Source organism: Anser anser, assembly GCF_964211835.1.
Source record: "Anser anser genome assembly, chromosome: 2".
In the NCBI taxonomy this organism is placed as follows: Eukaryota; Metazoa; Chordata; class Aves; order Anseriformes; family Anatidae; genus Anser; species Anser anser.
In genome coordinates this window covers 40,785,268-40,803,816 of record NC_139721.1, presented here as the reverse complement: position 1 = coordinate 40,803,816, position 18,549 = coordinate 40,785,268, and the positions used below count along the sequence as shown (strand labels likewise).

Below are 18,549 nucleotides of genomic sequence, written 5' to 3'. Positions count from 1 at the left end.
AAATAGGTAGATACCTGGATTTGGGATATTTTGGTTTGGGAAGGGCATTGTCTGTTTGATTTTTATTTTGTGTGTGTGTATAATAGCTATACCCAATTTAATGTAATCATTTCTGATTCATTCAAAGCTTTTTCTGTCCTAAATGTTTGTCTTGCAGATCTAGCTTATGTTTCAAATGTTGCCTTTGTTACTTGTCTAGTGCTTAGAGTGATTCCCTGATCCTAGAATCAAGCAAAGTGCTCATGACTCTAGTGGTCACAAAAAGAATGCACATCATGCAGATGCCTCTTCTTTTCCTGGCTCCCATAATATGTTCATAGTCCAGTTTGGAAGCATCTAGAATTAAAAAACAAACAAACAACAAAATAACTCTTATTCTATCTGCAGTCTAGTGCTTAGATGGTAAGATGTTTGCTGTGCTTCAGGTTTTGAAAGGCCAGTTGTTACAAATGACTGATCAATGAAGAGAGAGTACAGATGGGTAAACCTTTCTTCTTATTTATTTAAATAAATAAGCCTGTTTATTATTTATTTACGTAAATAAATAAATATGTTGCCATTCCACATACAGAAAACCATGCCAGAGACATCCGTTTAACAAAAGAATATATGGTAACATCTGTGAGTTAAGAAATTTGTGGGAAGCTGACGAGTAAAACTAGCATTTGCCCCTTTCAATTCAGCTATGATTTAAGATTAGGTTGGTAACTGGAGACCTGGCCAAATGTGACCTGCCAAGCATTGTCACTTTTATTTAGGAATAAATACAAAGATGAGCTAAGAAGGAAGCAAGAGGTCAGAAGGTGATCTTAAAATAATTTGATGCATTTTTAAGATGCTTGGATGTTAGAGTAGTTGACGCTTAAAAGACTGGAAGTTGATGTATTTTGTAGACTGATCTTTTTTAAGCAAATGTAATTTCTTACAATTCAGGTGTAACTTCTTATTTTCAAGTGGATTTTTTTTCCTCTAGCCTTTAGGTTTTTTTTTTCCTCATTTTTACTAGTTGTGTAAAATGAAACGATTTACATCTTAAAAATGTGACTGACTATTGAGGCAAAATGCTTATTTCTCATACCCCTGAAAACTTTCTTGTGGGGAAAAAAAGTGTTAGTGTACTGATCCAAAGTAACCTGAATTCATGGCTAAAACAGGTAGGAAATTACTAAAGGAATTTTGATATGATAATAAAACTGCAGGGACATTGGGAAACCCTTTGAGTACAGAAATACAGCTGAGCGATACAAAGCCATTTTGCACCTTCAGCAAGTCCATTTCCCTTTTTATATTTCTCTTCTGATATCCCCTGTTCTAAACTTAAAGCAAGCCAGTTGGCTGCCTTCTTTAATGCTCTGACTATCTCGGTAGCTGTAGACCAATTCCATTAAGAGTCGCCTCTGGCTGCTCGCCTTCCCCAGGTGTGGGGACTGTGGTTAGCAAGCAGAGCCAGGGTGGTGGGGAGACATGGGCATGGCGTTGTGGGGAGGGTGACCTGTGCAGCCTGGCGACTGTCGGGATGGGGTTAGGAGTACCAGCCCTGTAGGCTGGTGTCTACAAATGATCATTGATTCAACCATTTTTTGGTTTGTATTTTTTTTTTTAAAGAAGCCTTTTCACATGTATCACTGTAGTTTAATTCAAAAGTGTCATAGAGATAGGCAGAGATACCCGTGTATATATATAGTTATTTCTAAAAATAGATGAGCATCTTTGTTTTTTCAAAGCGCTGTTCTGTAATCTGCTATTATTTTTAGAAGGTGGCACTCTACCAGTTCAATACACCTGGAGGGCTGCGTTCAGCTCTGGGGGCCCCAGCACAAGAAGGATGTGGACCTATTGGAGCGAGCCCAGAGGAGGGCCACAAAAATGATCAGAGGGCTGGAGCACCTCTCCTATGAACACAGGCTGAGAGAGTTTGGGTTGTTCAGCCCGTGGAAGAGAAGGCTCTGGGGAGACCTTATAGCTGCCTTTCTATTCTTAAAGGGAGCTTATAAGAAAGATGGAGAGACTTTTTGCAAGGGCACGTAGTGATAGGACAAGGGGGAGTGGTTTTAAACTAGAAGAAAGGAGATTGAGATCAGATGTTAGGAGGAAATTCTTCCCTCAGAGGGTGGTGAGGCACTGGCACAGGCTGCCCTGAGAGGTTGTGGATGCCCCATCCATGGAGGTGTTCAAGGCCAGGTTGGTTGGAAACAGGTGATCTTTAAGGTCCCTTCCAACCCAAACCATTCTGTGATTCTATGATAATATGTTATGTTTAAAAATGTTAGCTTTTTGTGCAGCAGTTTCTCCTTATTAAGCTGTCAGGCTTGACTGAGCCCTTCCGAGGGAAGCTTGCAGGCTGGCAGCTTGTACAGAACTAAATTTGCAGCCTCCAGCAATTTGCAAACAAGCGTGGTGGTGATGTATTCGTGTTTTTCTCCTCTGAATGCTGGCAGTTCCATCTGAGCAGGCAGTGCCTCCTTGCTGGGCTCCCTTTGCTTCCCTGGACCTCCCACCAACGTGAGAAGCTGAAACATTCATGGTGCACCGATGAGTTTTGAGAAGTGCAGCCATGGATTTCTGCAGTCCTGGCATTTCTGTTCTGACTCCGTCCCTGCAGAATATATGCCTGCGTGCTCATTAGATTTTTGTCACCTTTGGGTTTTCAGATATTTTTTAGGAGTCGTTTGAAATTAGTTATCCTGGATTTAATGCTTCAAGACTTGAAAGCTAGACATTGCATGCGTGCTCTCAGGTGTCCTTCGGTAAATGCCACCCTTCAGCAGAGGAGTGACATTTACTTGCGTTACTGAAAAAGTATTTTGCTTTATTTGGTCTTCTAAGAGAAATATTTAGTAAAGATTTCTGTTTAATATGAATGTGCTAGTCATACTTATATATGCTTGGTTATACATATTGTGCCCTGAAATCAGGAGTGTGTAATCTCAAGAAAGTAATTTCAGTATCATTATCCTAAATTGACTAATCCAGTCAGTATTTTAGAAGATTTAAGCAGCTATAGCTACGAAAGGCAAAGTCACTAACGCTTTTTGGGAGAGTCATTCCATCTTTTGTTTGTAATAAAAATAAGAGGAGAAAACTAACGTCTTCGTAGGAAAAAAAAAAAAAAAAAAAGGATTGTCCTGCAATGTTAACTGCTTTTAGAATTTCAAGTAAGTAAAGATAAGTCTTAAAATTAACATTCCTGATCACTTGCCAATTCAGATTCTTGTGCTATTTTTAAACCAGCCTGCTTCTGCTTTTTTACTTAAGTGGCAGGTTCCTCTTTGACAAGAACGTGGAAATTTTTTTTTTCCTATCACCGTTAAATTGAAGGATGAAGAAACTGCTCACACAGTTGTTTTTGTTTGCAGATACAAAAAAAAAGAAAAAGGAAAAAAGAAAAGTAAATGCATGTTTTAGATAAGTGTGGTGATTTTCTGGGCAAGTCAATAAAGGTTCAAGGTATAGTTTAGATTAATCTGTTATTTCCTCCTGATAGTAGGCTGTTTTTTTACTTGCAGTAAAATAGAGGAAGTTCGGCATGTTTATATTTAAACCCATGCTACAGTGTGACATCTCAGAGGAGTTTAGAAGCGTTAATAACGCAAATCGAACTTCAAGTTTTAGCTGGCAGTACCACGGGCTTCTTGGTTTAAAGATCAGTTAAAATCTACTGCAGGCTTGCAGACCCTTTTTTTATTATTATTATTTTGTTGTTGGCATATAAGGTTTTCCAGCATAGGGAACCGTAGAGACGGTTTTCCTGTAGCAGGCAGGAAAAGGGCTGCAGGGAGCCGAACCTGCGGGAGCTCCAGTCCTGGGGGGACACGCCGCAGCAGCCATGGGTTGGCCTGATGGAGGAGGAAAAGAAAAAAAGAAGAGGAAAAAAAAGCCAAAGCTGAGTTTTGGTGTACTTTTCCTTCTGTCTGTGCCTGTGAAGCCTGCGGAGAGGAGGAATCGGTTGTCTGCGGGGCTGCCGTCTGCCAAAGTGGTGCTGCTGGGCACTGTGGATGCGAACGGAGGAGGACGGAGCATTGCCTGCCCCAGTCCAAAATACAAAGTCTGCTGCAGTGTTTCCCTTGCAGTTACCTTCTGTAATCATTAAGCATTAGGGGTGCTCACCAGGCTCGGGCAGCAGAGCGTGAACGTGACGTTCTCACCCGGGTGACTAAACAGGAGCGGAGTGCTGCGCCGCCTGCCCTGGGACTGCTTTTCCCCAGGGCTCTACCTCTACCTGCAGCATTCCTCAGCTGTTACTCAGCTGCCTTGCCGTCAGCACTGTCTGGGACTCCCATGCACGCAGCAGCAGCAGCGTTTTTTTGGTTGCAACAGGAACAGGAAAAAAAAAATGTAACTGTTTTTTGCAGCCTCCTCAGCCTGTTTGTTTTTTCTTGGAGTGGCGGGGGTTAATTTTGTTGTGGTGATGTTGTTTTCCCCACACGCACACACTCTTCAGTGCAACCTTTGTGCTTCCTAATTTCAGCTTTTGTTCTTACTCTGCCCCAAAACTTGGGGGGGGGGGGGGGGTAGAGGGGAATTTTGGGTCACAAGAACGCCACAAGTCACTTCTGTGATGAAAAGGAGACAGAAGGAGGACCAGAGGCATTAGACAAGGAATATTGTTGCCAGAGCAAAGGCGTTTTACGTGACATGAATAAAAGTTCAGGGGGTTTGCCACTTTTCCTGTGCATTGATTGATCTGCTTTTTGTTCTTTGTTTTTCAGATTGCTTCTTTGGCGGGGCCAGGAGGGAAAGTTGAAATAGAACAAAATTTTCTCAATAACAAACTGAAGACAATAACAGCTTATTTTGGTGATCTAATAAGGCATGACCTCACCTGAATTCAGCATGGATTCTTCCAAACCTGACCTCCTTGTTTACTTCTTTGCATAAGCTTTTGTACAGCTGGCTTGTTCAAAATGACTTGAGCCATTTTCTGCTTTAATTTCTATTCACAAAAAAGAATGTTTTGTTTAATGCTACTGTCAATAAATGTTTTATAACAATTTTGACAAAATTCTAAGAATAGAGTAGCTGTGAATGTAGAAAAAATCTTTATAAATGCAGTCTTGCAATGTTCAAGTCCAGCCAACTGAAGGGGAGTTCAGGACTTCTTCACAACTCTGGTGCGTGCTCCTTTAGTGTTCACTCTGTTTTGGGCACTCAAATAGTTTGAAAGACACAGTGTGTCAAGAAATAATATCTGTGCTTAAGAAACAAGAGCAGCTGTACATAACATGGAACCAGGTGGTCAGATAAACCACCTGGTAAAGCTCTGAGCTGACTTCTCTGGGTCCCTGTGCACTTGGAAACTCTTTCAGGTTTCCTTTGTGGCACGCAGGTCCACGTTTGCTATAACGAGTACTGCAGCTTGTTGCAGCGTGGAGAGAGAACGGGGTGTGTTTGTGGCTGGCAGCAGCGTTGTACCCTCCTCTTTGCTATTTGTTCCTTTTTTCCCCTTTGTTACAGATATTTAGGAGAAGAGTTCTGGCTGGAGGTTTGTCCCAGTAGCTTAGCTGAGGAACACACAGGTTTGTGTTCCCCCAACCCTTTTTGAGGCCTTTGGGATACCTGGTCCTTGTGCGGGCATCAGGGAGTGGCAGGGGGGAGCCCAGCCCTCCTACTCTAGGTTTGGGTGGAGAACAGTTACTTTTGGACGTTTTACCAAGCAGAAAAGGAGTCAGGAAAGAAAAGGTGTCTGTAGGGCACGGCCATAGCATTCTCGCTGAAATATGCTTACAGTAAGTATCCAAGATTAATTTTGGTTATTGCTTTTGGGGTAGAAGTGTAGGAACACAGCTTTGAAGATACTAAGTGCTGATTCTCCTCCATCTGGAGTGCAGCATATCATAATGTTGGAGGCAGCAAAGACTAAGCATTAAACCATGGATTTGCATTGATGAACAAAGCTCTGTAGAGTAACTGCATAGAATAACCAAATGAGAGGAATTTTTTTTCTTCTTCCCTTGTAAGGAAAGAAATCCAACTTTTCAAATCAGGAGCCTAATGTGTTAGTATGCATGGGTTGTTAAAAATGAACATGCAACCTGACCCAGTGCAAGCTTTGAGTGCAGTAAAACGGCACCCAGGACATCACTCTTCCTAACTTTACTGTCCATCCAATACCAGACGGTTGCTAAATGTTAAGTGTTTCATCCATGTTTCCCATGAGGTATAATCTTTTGACTTTTTTTTTGTTTGCATCACTGCATTTTGCCACTGTGCTGCAGAGCGGAAGTGCTGCGATAGTGCTGGCCTCTATGTCAGTATTTAAAGGGAGCTGGAAAGGAGAGAAGTTATCTTCTCTGCAATAAATCTTATAGAATGGCAAGGAAGATCCTTCTCTTTACACCTTCCTCCTCCTGATATGTGTTCTCTGTAGATGATCCTTCTGCTATGAGGAAGAAGTTGGCAAGAGTGCTGATATTACAGAGGCCTACTGTAGCAGTGGCAAATGTAATGAAGTTATTAAACTTCCACTACATGCTAAATAAAAAAATAATAATTATGAGGCAAAATGAAAAATAAACTAATTTATACTGTGTATGTTACAGTTTTCTGTACACTAAAATTGGACTATAGTGGGCTTAACAGCTGCTTACAGAAATGCTGTCGTCTTATTCTTTGATCATCTTTCCCTGCCGAAGTCAAGGAGTAGCTTTTGAAGCATTTGGGGATCAGTTTGCCTTCAGAGAAATGGTCCAATTTTGTTCAGTGTCCAATCTTCAAAATGAAAAGCTGAAACATGATATAAGGGGTACAACATATACTGTCCTAGTAATGTTTGCTTCCAATGTAATGAACTTAGTGGTAAACAGGAAAGATTTATCAAAGGTTTCTGCTGAGCTTTGCAAGCACATTAAGAATCAAAAATGGAAGAATATCCTTACTTATGCATGTTTCTATGTAACCAACAAGTGCAAAATACATCTAAGATAGTTTTTACTACAGGGTTGTCAGTAGTTTCAACCAACAAACTCCATGGAGGACAGCTTCAGTCATGACAAAAGTTTCTCTAAAACATGGTTCTGTTTTATATGCTGGAAAAAGGTTAACACGGCTGAGACACAGTTAAATTTCGAGGCATCTCCACCCCGGAGTTTTAATACCCTGTTCAGAGTCCAGTAATATTTTGCATATAATATGCAAGAAATTAGTGTTAGGCTACCAGGAAACTATGTTGCCACTGTGAAGTAAGTATTCTTAGAAGCTTGGTCTCTTGCTGATTTTAATCTGTAAAATAAGCTACAAGAAAAATGCAGAATTTCTTTTGGAAGTCAACAGCTATTCATACTAAATACCATGAACGCATACTCTTACACTTTCTGCCATGCTCCTGAGCTCCTGATCTCTTAAGTTTATCGTAATTAAATCAAATACTAAGCCCAGCCCATCGGTTTCTTTGTTTCTTTTGGCATGGAGAGATGGAAAATGCGGCTATGGAAAGCACACTGCAAGGTGCAGTGCAATTGCAAATTCAGTGGGATCAGAGCAGGGCAGGGGTGAGGCTGAACAACTGTCCCTTCATGGTGGGAAATTCAGCATCGCTGCCCTTCTCTGAAGGCCACCTTGTTAATGTTATGGTAAAAAGTCACTGTGCCATGAAGTTTTAGCGTACAGGTTTTAGAAAACCTTCCCCAAGTGTAGTTTCTGAAATAACATCTGTCTCTGTATGTGCAGCTCGGGGCTTACACAAACAAATTCGTGCTACACCACAGTGACTGTGGTAACACTTAGAAGAGGGAAACCTCATAAATAGCGCAGGGAAAAAGTTACTTGCAGTACCTCATTGAACAAGGCGGTAGAAAATTGTCTCATTTTCACTTGGTTTGTTCTCTGCTTCCGTCTGCCTCATGCTCGCCATTTACTTTAACTCTGCTTCCCCCCAAAACGCAAATCTTGCAATCCCGTGTACCAAGGAGGGTGGTCGTGACCCATCACGTGAATGAATTGACCATCACTAGTTTAGCCTTTCCAGCACAGGTATCTTAGTATCTGGAATATCTTGGTCGGGTTCTGGGTCCTTAGAGTTGATTTTCAGTGGTACGGAAGTTTCAGGTTGCTGTACAAAACCAGACCAAATCTATTTGGTCAAGTGTATTCAAGTGAGGAAAGCCTACAGTGCGTTGTTTCACCAGTTTTGTGGCCAAAAAGATGAGGGGGGGGGGATGCAGCAGAGGAATAAATGCTGCAAAACCAGGCTTGAAACCAATGCAGACCCTTTCCTCTTCCAGCTGTTGGAAGAGGAAGCTGCCAAGCGCCCCAGCCCACTGGGTCAGTGAGGGGTGTTAGAGGGGTGTTACCGATTTGCCTTGTAACTTGGGAGCCTGCAGAAGGGCTCGCTGGCTGAGGAGAAGCTAAAGGAAGGGCTGAAAACAGGTGGGCAGGTTGAACGTGGTGAGGCTGGAGATGCGCACAGGCCACGAACGTCCTCGCTGCAACCACGCGGGGAGGAGGCAGGAGGAAAGGCTGGGCCTGCAAACCAGGCCCGTCCACCACAGGGCCTGGTTTCCATCTCTAGTCAGCACGGTCTTTACGCTTAAAGCGAGGTGTTTGGCTCCATGTTGTCCCTTGAAGGTGCTGGTGGCATCTCTTGTGCCCAGGTGAAGTGAGCAGGGCTGGTGTCCAAGCCAGAGGCGTTGCAGCAGCCGGGCTCTGTGTGAGGGTTTCCCTGCGCAGGGGAATTCCCCAGCCAGGTGCAGTGCAATGCACCCCCGCAACCATCAGAAGGGTCTTGCCATTTGCTCATCCTTTTCCCTACATGTCTACACAGAAAGAGACAAAGATCAGTGCCTTTCAGCAGGCGTCCCACTAGGAGTGCCTCTGGGTGTCCAGGAGCCTGGGGTTGCCACCTCGTGCTCATGTGCCCTTCTTCAAGCCTCATGCAAATGACTTTTCTGAGATCTTCCTTTTGGCACGTCTCTGAGGCCTTGGTCTGTCACCTCCCTTGTTCCAAAACCAGGCAGAGTTTCGAAGCGCTTCCCAGCAGCGCAGGCTTCATCGAAAACCTGCTGAAGCCAAGCCTCGCTCCGGGTTTTGTGGTTCGCAGCCCGCCGAGGAGAAAAAGTGCTGTTGGAGGCAGTCTGGGTCTGATGACAGCGCAGTCCTTCCTGTCTCTGTATGGCTCAAGTCGTTCTCTTCCTTATTCTCAAAACTGCGCTGTGACCTTCTTGTGAAACTGCTGTGGTTTGTTAGAGCAGCACGATGGCTTGGCCAGAGCCTCTACAAGGCATGAACGTGAGAAAGGAGGCTCACAGGGTGCCTCTGTCGTACCGGGAATAACAAAACACCTTTCACTGGTCTTTTATCCTAAAAATGTGCCTGAAGAATGTGTTAGCAGAGATGATATTTCTCTGCACGGCTACTGCAAATTGATGCAGTTTGAATAAATACATTTATCATATCACAGCACCGCTATCGAGAGCTCAGGGGGCTCTTCACAGTGTCATACACAGCGATGGTAACAGTGGCAGGAGCCTTTGTGAAAGGCGGTATTGTGATCTGACAGCAAAACAGGTCCTAAGGTACTCATTAAATTGTTCCAGGCACGGGGACAGCCTATGATTATGTCAAACGGGAGCAGATTGTACGCTCTGCTCTGCTGGTGTACACGAACTTAGTCTGAAAGCCTGCCTAGGGAAGGTAAGCACACACAGCCTTGCCCTACAGCCCTGCAGAAGGGCCCAGCCAGTGGTCCCAGAGGGATGCTCGGGGGAACCACAGGTGACACACAGGTGCTGGTGCCCTCCGGGGGATGCAGGTTGCACAGTAGCTTATCCTCTTTCTTTTTTTTTTTTTTTTTTTTTTTTTCTGTATGTTTGGGTGTTCCCAGCAGACAAACGCTCAGATCTGTGCTTCTAGAAACCAGCTGTCCCCAGGTGGAAGCTGGAGTTCCCCAGGAAGAGGCTGTGTGGGCAACCCGGGGCTCCAGCTGCGGGTGAAACCTCACTGGGGGAACTGTTTTAGTGCTGGGTTTTGACACCGAGAAGCCCCCGTCTCTCAACAACAGTGAGTCTCGTGGAGATTCTTCACCTAGTAGAGAAATTACTGTTCAGGGTCTTTATGAACACTTTCAAAAATTGCTCCATGCAAGTGTTCCTGGTGGCTCAGGAGCAAGCTGAGTGCTAAGGGTGCTGAAAGCAGGGCGGATTGCAGGTCCGCAGGAGCTGTGCTCAGGCTGCAGAGCTGAATGCCACAGTTCCTGGATTGTAGCTGCTGCAAGAGAAACTCTTTGTGCCCAGTTTTGCTTCTTGCTGCCAAGTTTTGCGACTTTACTGGCAGTCTTTCGGTTTTCGCTGCAGCTTGTAAAGAGCATTGTCTGGGGAAAAAAAAAAAAAAAAAAAAGACAGAAAAACTAAGACCTGGATGCATTATAGTAGTTCAGAAAGCAGATAAAAATGTCCAAAATTTAACTGTTTTGTTGTTTGTCTCTGCTGCTGCTTGGATTTATCAGCTTTATTTAAAGAACTTTGTGCATGTATTATAAATAAATTAAAGAAAGAAACAGTCTGACCTCTTGTACGTTTATTTCCTCTGTTAATAAGAACAATCACCTAATCCTAAATTAGTTCGTATAAAAATTCAAAGAGGAGAAATCATTTAATCTATTTGTAAGTAGAAATACAGTTAGGTGCAGTGGCTACAGCATCAAGGTCTGCCAAGAAGAAATCCAATTTGGCTGATTTGACAACATCAACACTGTCCAGTTAGCTAAAAATAAATAAATAAATAAATAAAATAAAAAGTAGCTATGCCAGCACAGGAGGCTCAGGGCTCAGAAAACCCTAGAAGATTCATGATCTCAACTGCGCCCAGAGCAGGAACAAGTGACAAGCAGCTGTTTGATAGCTATGAACCATAACAGAAATGAACGTGATTTTTTGGTTCATTTCAGCAGAGCTTGTGGACAGACATGGTTGGTGGTGGGGATTAGGGACCTGGGAAAAATGCCTGGAAAGGAAATTCCAAGGAGTGACAGACCGCAGCTTGGCAGCAAGAAAGGACCCAGCTTATGCGAGGAACAAGAGGAGCCATGATCTATAGATTACAGCTATTAGGTACCTGGCCTTGCAGAAAGTCTTAAGAGAGAAGGGAAAAGCAGAAAGTCGTGCCCAGCCTCCTGCAGGTGTTTGATGGGGTGACCGGTAGTAGCCAGGAGGACTTCACGGATCTGCTGATGCTGAAGGAGCTACAGCCTTGCACAGCAGGACCGTGGTGGGCACAGATGAGGTCATCCGTACAAGAATAACTTAGATAAAGCAATATTAATAAAAGATCAAATTCCTGCTAAAGTCCAGGTTGTATCAAGCAAACGCTGCCAGTTTCTTTCCCCTCTTCTTCTGCAGTATGAGCTTTATACTGCCTTTTGGTCAACACAGGGAAGGTTTTTTTTCATTTACAGTAGAGGAGCAATCAGATGACCCTGGTGACAGGTGTCAAGTCATGTTTGTGAGACTCCACGCCAAGTGGTGAAGCTAGGATCATGACCAGCAGTATCATTTTCCACAGCTTATCTCAGAGGTCATGAATACAATAGCTGCTCCGTGCTGGCCACAGCAGGACTCGGAAGCACAGCAGCACACCAGGAAAACTGCATTTTAGAGAAAAATACCACAGATGCTTCAGTTGGTAGGCCTGGGAGCCAGCTGTCGTGTGATGGGGGTAAAGAATAACTGGGCAACCTGACCCGAATGGGCAGGGTGGTGATGCCAGGTACCCTCTTCACAGCATCTGTAATGCTTCAAGTGCCAAATGGTTCTCTGAAAAAAAGCTGGGGCAAAGAGGCCGTGCAACTGGCAGTCGGCCCCTGTCTATCCAGGCTAGCACCTGCGCTCACCTTTCCTGGTTAGTTTTTCACTAAAAACAGATCAAAATGAGTCAGTGGCCTGAAGTGGAGACATGTAGCTGCTGAGGTGTGGTAACTGTTAGTTTTCTGGTCGTAAGAGAAAATAGGAATGCTGCAATTTGTTGTTTGTACTATAAAATGTGTTTGATAAGACTATCATGGGTTAACACAAAGAGCTGTGAGTAAACAATATATGTAGGAGCAGACAGTAAAAAATTTTGGATTTTTTGGTTGTAATTCATGACTTCTTGCTGACCCTTCATTATTTTAGTTGAATATTTACTTGGTACCATGGATGGAGAGAGACCCAGATCCCTTCCTTGGAGCCAAAGAGAAATTCCTAACTTTCTGTCATGTAGCTTTCCAACAAGGGCGACCCAGACTCCAGTCCCAAAATCAGCATCCAGCCTTGCAGGGGAGGTTACTGCAGCTATGTCTACATCGGCAAGCCGTGCAGCACCATAGGAAGGGAGCTACAGAGGAACACAGTCAGTGCTCCCATGCAGCACACGTTGCTGGGATTTTGCCATGGGGTAGCTCTGATCTGGCCCTGTGGGATGAGTGCACATCAGTGGTTGAAGGGATCTTCTGGTTAGGATTCACGTGGCAGGAGCCCAGCTTGCACACTCCAAGACTATGCTGCAATGTGAGCCACAATAAGAGTTGAGCCATTAAATTCATTAAAAAAAAAAAAAAAAAAGTGTTCTTGATCCAAATTGAACCACCAGTTTAGAGATACCCAGGGAGAACGGGTACCCAAGGGACTGAACCCCAGCTCAGCATCCTGATCCAGCTGGAAGAACTGAAGGACCAACCTGAGCCAGAAAAAAAGGGAAGGGAAGGGAAGGGAAGGGAAGGGAAGGGAAGGGAAGGGAAGGGAAGGGAAGGGAAGGGAAGGGAAGGGAAGGGAAGGGAAGGGAAGGGAAGGGAAGGGAAGGGAAGGGAAGGGAAGGGAAGGGAAGGGAAGGGAAGGGAAGGGAAGGGAAGGGAAGGGAAGGGAAGGGAAGGGAAGGGAAGGGAAGGGAAGGGAAGGGAAGGGAAGGGAAGGGAAGGGAAGGGAAGGGAAGGGAAGGGAAGGGAAGGGAAGGGAAGGGAAGGGAAGGGAAGGGAAGGGAAGGGAAGGGAAGGGAAGGGAAGGGAAGGGAAGGGAAGGGAAGGGAAGGGAAGGGAAGGGAAGGGAAGGGAAGGGAAGGGAAGGGAAGGGAAGGGAAGGGAAGGGAAGGGAAGGCAAGGCAAGGCAAGGCAAGGCAAGGCAAGGCAAGGCAAGGCAAGGCAAGGCAAGGCAAAAGAGAAAAGAGAAAAGAGAAAAGAGAAAAGAGAAAAGAGAAAAGAGAAAAGGAAAGGAAAGGAAAGGAAAGGAAAGGAAAGGAAAGGAAAGGAAAGGAAAGGAAAGGAAAGGAAAGGAAAGGAAAGGAAAGGAAAGGAAAGGAAAGGAAAGGAAAGGAAAGGAAAGGAAAGGAAAGGAAAGGAAAGGAAAGGAAAGGAAAGGAAAGGAAAGGAAAGGAAAGGAAAGGAAAGGAAAGGAAAGGAAAGGAAAGGAAAGGAAAGGAAAGGAAAGGAAAGGAAAGGAAAGGAAAGGAAAGGAAAGGAAAGGAAAGGAAAGGAAAGGAAAGGAAAGGAAAGGAAAGGAAAGGAAAGGAAAGGAAAGGAAAGGAAAGGAAAGGAAAGGAAAGGAAAGGAAAAGGAAAGGAAAGGAAAGGAAAAGGAAAGGAAAAGGAAAGGAAAGGAAAGGAAAAGGAAAGGAAAAGGAAAAGGAAACGGAAAGGAAAGGAAAGGAAAGGAAAGGAAAGGAAAGGAAAGGAAAGGAAAGGAAAGGAAAGGAAAGGAAAGGAAAGGAAAGGAAAGGAAAGGAAAGGAAAGGAAAGGAAAGGAAAGGAAAGGAAAGGAAAGGAAAGGAAAGGAAAGGAAAGGAAAGGAAAGGAAAGGAAAGGAAAGGAAAGGAAAGGAAAGGAAAGGAAAGGAAAGGAAAGGAAAGGAAAGGAAAAGGAAAGGAAAGGAAAGGAAAAGGAAAGGAAAAGGAAAGGAAAAGGAAAGGAAACGGAAAGGAAAGGAAAGGAAAGGAAAGGAAAGGAAAGGAAAGGAAAGGAAAGGAAAGGAAAGGAAAGGAAAGGAAAGGAAAGGAAAGGAAAGGAAAGGAAAGGAAAGGAAAGGAAAGGAAAGGAAAGGAAAGGAAAGGAAAGGAAAGGAAAGGAAAGGAAAGGAAAGAAAAGAAAAGAAAAGAAAAGAAAAGAAAAGAAAAGAAAAGAAAAGAAAAGAAAAGAAAAGAAAAGAAAAGAAAAGAAAAGAAAAGAAAAGGAAAAAAAAGCTCTGCTAGACATCTGTGATTCCTCCTATTATTATTATTTCTACACACGTCTGTCTCTACAGACAGCAACTGAACACTCCTACTTTGCATACCAGCAGAAGCTCGCTTTGCTTTCACTTAAAATTCATTTCAGTTTGCGTTGAGTGATGTCAGGCTGGCTGGCAGCCTGCAATATTTCAGCCTCTGTGGAGCAGCAGTCCCAGGTGGGGAACCACTTTCACAGGACCCACCAGCTGCAGGTGAGATTTCCGTGGATCAGGCACATGGGGATTTTCCTGCGCTGAGCCTTTAGGGCTGGTAATTGCAATTCTTTCCCTTCCATGGCATTGTCTATGGAATAAAACTATATATCACCTCGTGTGAGAGCCACAGACATGCATAGTCCTTACAGGCGCTGGGTGAGAGATTAATTTAATAATAAATATTATTCTGTTAATTATATATTTGCTGTGGGCTTTCCTAAAATATCATATGCTGCCATGTAAACACCAGAGTTATCTATATAGGTTATCTTACACCCCACCTCCACCTCCTTCCCATCTTTCCAGACCTTGTGAGCCACCAACTCCACGGATGCTGGCCATCCTCACGCCTGTGGGTGCTCGGGACAACACATCTCAGGAGCTGTGATACAGAACCGGAGCTGCTGGGTGTAACTCAGAAAAGAAATTATGCAATGCAGCCAAAGAAATTAATGAAGTGGTAGCAAGTAGGGCAAGATTGTTTTGAAATAGGAATGAATTATGATAGTATGTTAAGCTGATTATGCATCCGGGTTGAGATGTACAGAATGGGTGGGCTATGCCATAGCTGGGAGAAGCCAGGCGCACAGCCAGACCCGCACAATGTGTGTGTTTGTGTGGCTGGTGGCAATGAAACCCATTGCCCTCTGCGGAGAGTACTGTAAATGTGAGCCGGGTCTGCCAGATGGCAGACATCCGGAAAGACACAAGGAGAGAGCAAAGCGTAACCGCATTGTGCATGGAGGTAAGCGGGCTGAGCCTGTCCACAGATGGGAATCTGCAAATCACAGTCCTGGTGCAAGCTCACGGGAAAACGCTGATGAAGTCAGAACCAAATTCCTGAGCCTCCTCTGTGTAGCTGAAAAATCAGGACGAGGGTTCAGACTGGTCTCATCTACGGTTGCACAAATCTAGAGGAAACTGCAAGCCTCGGTGTGGCTGAGCTGCTGTTGGTGTAGGGCATACAGAAGGGATGTAGGAAGACAAAACTGAGTTCATACTGGTCCTGATGCTCATTAGCACTGGGGCTAATTATATACTGGATCACCCTGTACATGATATTAGATTGAAAGGCCAAAATCAGAAAGCATGAGGAGTGCAAATATGTTCCTACTTCTCTCTTCCTTTGCTTGCCACTCGCCATGGGCAGCCATAGGGATAAGGTGTCCTAGCGCTGCTGAATGCCAGTGTGGGCTGGGGAGAGGGCATTTCTATGTAGCTCTTTTCTTGGTTGCACTATGCTAGTAGAAACAAAAAATATTCTAGGATTGAATTCCATGAAATAAAGACCAGAATATCTGGAAGAAAAGAAATCTCTCTTTTCTTTTTTTATTTTTATTTTTATTTTTTCTTTCCTGCATCCAACCTGTATTTGACTGTTTCTTGATTCTTTGCAAAACTTCTTGTCTTTTCCCCTTTCAAGACAGGCTGAGGAAACAGATAGCAACACGGTCCTCCTACCTTGCCTCATCTGCTTTGATTCAGGACTCAGGCAGGTGAGGATGAGCTGCTGCTCTCTGGGGAGAGGGTGCTCACCAAATACTTGTGGCTCAAAAGTCCCTGTGTTTGATCCCTCAAAGATCCCCAGATCCCTGGATGCTCATTTTCAAGATACATTAAGAGAGAGGCTGGCAATAGGGTATTGCCACCTGACACAGCAGGAATACACCAGCCCATACCTCTTGGAAATGAGGAAGAGAAAAAGCCTCTTCCTCTTACCTGCTTGACTCCCCACCTCCTCCTCAGCTCCTAGTGAAAAAAAGGAAGCTCAGAACAGCTGATTCAATTTACACCCAAGGACAAACCTGTTTGGACAAACGGGTGTGTGTTTTGGAAGCCAGCAACTGATACGGCTTTTGAGTTTCGCCTTACCCCAGTAATAAAAGGACCCCAGAGAAGCGCCGTGATTTGGGTGTTGGTCTGTGGCATATGTTAACACCTGTGCAGGAGCTCCTTAGACCTTATCTGGCGTGTGTATTTGTCAGGGGTCTGGACTGATAGAAGGGCACTCTGTAAGGATACGAGCTCCTCCACTCTGCTGTGCTATAAGGGGTTGTTAGTGACTTGTCAGTTCATGTTTTCAATTACTGTTATTACTATTATTTTAAAACTGTGGGTGTTTCTAAAATTGCTTTATATCAGATAATAAGTATGCTCATTCTTTAGTTACAGTAATTAGCATTCTGAGTTTGATTCTGCCACCTCAATTGCTCCAAGAGCTGGGGCTGGTTACCACATACACAAAGCTCTTAGCTCTTTTCTATAAATAGATTATATTATATATCCTAGTTTTAACTCTTGATGTCCCAGAGAGTATTCTTCCTACCGTTGTCTTTTCTGTGACTCATTCCTGTCATTCCTTTACAGTTTCTCTCCCACCAAATGATATGTCTTGGAAAGGAATGCCTCTTTTTTTCTTTTTTTTTTTTTTTTAATAACTGAAATAAAAATGCGATTCCTAAGCAATTCCCATGTCTTGTCATGTTGCTGTGGAGCATATTTTCTCTCACTGGCTCTGATGAACAGCTTCCGTATCAGCCTCTCATGGGCCACTGTGGCATTTCCTACCACTTGTGCATGCCTTCTGTTGCCCCAGGAGGGGACACTGCAGATAACTGCCAGGCTACCACGTGGAGCAGCCTGAAAATGCAGCGAGTGACCATCTAGCTGAAAACAAGCTGGTAGGATGTGGTTAGAGCAGAGAAAAAAATCTTGCTTTTAAAAACTGCCTTAAGAAATGTCTGAGTCTGTGCTAAAAAGAAGCAATGCATGAGAGCAAGTCAATACCAACAAAGAGAGGGGATGATTCAATAGCGTGGCACTGCTGGATGTAACTACAGCTTAAGGTATGCTATTAAAGTAGAAAAAAAAATGTTTTCCTGAAAAGCTTAGGGTATTTCACTGAAGAAAGCTGAAAACAGACATTTTGAAGGAAGAACAAACCAAAGAATTAAAAAAAATAAAATCCAGACCAGAAGATACCCTGGGAGATGGTCCACAAGGACATGCATTAAACCGAGGAAAAGAGACTGGGTTATCTGATAGGAGTGAATGAACTAATTTTTTTAAGCCTTGTTAGGAGAGTGCTTAGGTATTTTATGGTCCATCTCCTGGATGGGAAACAATTTTCTCATACTGAATCAAAATCTGATTTTTTAATGACGGGGAGATACCTAGAGCCCAGAAAGTGTGCTACAGTCAGGTCTAGTCAGTTAGGTAAACTGTTGTCCTCCTCACTGGGCTACACGTGCACATCGTTCGGAAGCTAAAGCCTGTTCACCTTGCTGCCCAGTGCTTTGCTGCTCTTCTGTTGGTAGAGCCCAGCTGGATTTCTTGCTGTACAAAAGCAACAGAATTGCTGGCAGATATTCATCACGACAAGTCATCTGTCTTGTAGCTCACTTCACACCTTGGGTTTGCCATCACCCGAGTCACTTAACCTCGCAGGCACATTATAAAGCTTGTATTTTTCTCACAGCTGGTATGGCATTGTCTATCCATGCAATAGCTCCAATTGCTCAATAGCAAACACATTCTCCATCTAACAGCCAGCTTGAGGAGAGATGAAATGGCTGTACTGGAGCATTTGCACGCAGGACATCTTGCTGTGAACAGGTACACAGTTCTACTACAGGTACAGAAAGAGCCAAACTGACTTTTTTGTTAAACGTGCCAACGTTAGAAACACACTGGTCTTATTTTTAAGGGAAAAATATACACGTGCTCCCATTTCTAGAAAACATATTTGATTTCTAGCAGGTCTATTTGTAGCAAGTGCCTCCACTGATAATGAGGGACGTTTCACAGATCTGACTTACCGGTGCCCACCTACTGCACGCAGCCAGCACACCGTCCATCCTGTGGCAGCCAGCGGTACTGGCAGAGCACACAGCCAAGTAATAAAGGCAGCAGCTCAAATCTCTGCTCCTGGCTTGGCTGCTGCCAGGGCCTGCCTTGCAGTTGTGCCAAACTTGGACACTTCCACTTGTGTTTTACATGCTCGGGACACCTGTCTCAGTGTGCCAGAAATGCCGCAGATGCCGTCTCACTCTTCCAAGGAAGGCTTCATCCCAGATAAATTCCTCCCCTTCAGGAGAACGGTGCCAGCCCACTATACACTCTTGAGGGAGATTGCAGCTCATTAAGATGCAATGAGTAACGTGTTTGAAAAG

General features: G+C 44.1%; 1 protein-coding gene and 2 long non-coding RNA genes across 5 annotated transcripts in view; 2 read left to right on the top strand and 1 right to left on the bottom strand.

Moving 5' to 3' along the window:
* Nucleotides 1–7,372, top strand: part of TGS1 (trimethylguanosine synthase 1) — a 30,445-nt gene extending 23,073 nt beyond the window's left edge. For all 3 annotated transcript variants that reach the window (XR_014580344.1, XM_083825754.1, XM_083825755.1), the window contains one exon: nucleotides 4,710–7,372. Coding sequence is in view for 2 of the 3 variants with exons in the window: in XM_083825754.1 (XP_083681880.1) it covers nucleotides 4,710–4,826 (117 nt within the window). In the remaining variant the exon portion in view is untranslated. The remainder of the gene's footprint in view (nucleotides 1–4,709) is intronic.
* A 2,394-nt stretch (nucleotides 7,373–9,766) lies between these two features.
* LOC310895009 lies at nucleotides 9,767–18,545 on the bottom strand. The gene is made up of 2 exons (XR_014580349.1): nucleotides 18,196–18,545; nucleotides 9,767–10,303 (listed from the first exon to the last, which is right to left on the bottom strand). It is a non-coding gene; the product is annotated as an uncharacterized lncRNA (long non-coding RNA).
* On the top strand, nucleotides 13,587–16,827 carry LOC310895008. Its single transcript, XR_014580348.1, has 2 exons — nucleotides 13,587–14,374; nucleotides 14,684–16,827. It is a non-coding gene; the product is annotated as an uncharacterized lncRNA (long non-coding RNA).
* Nucleotides 18,546–18,549: the final 4 nt, after the last annotated feature.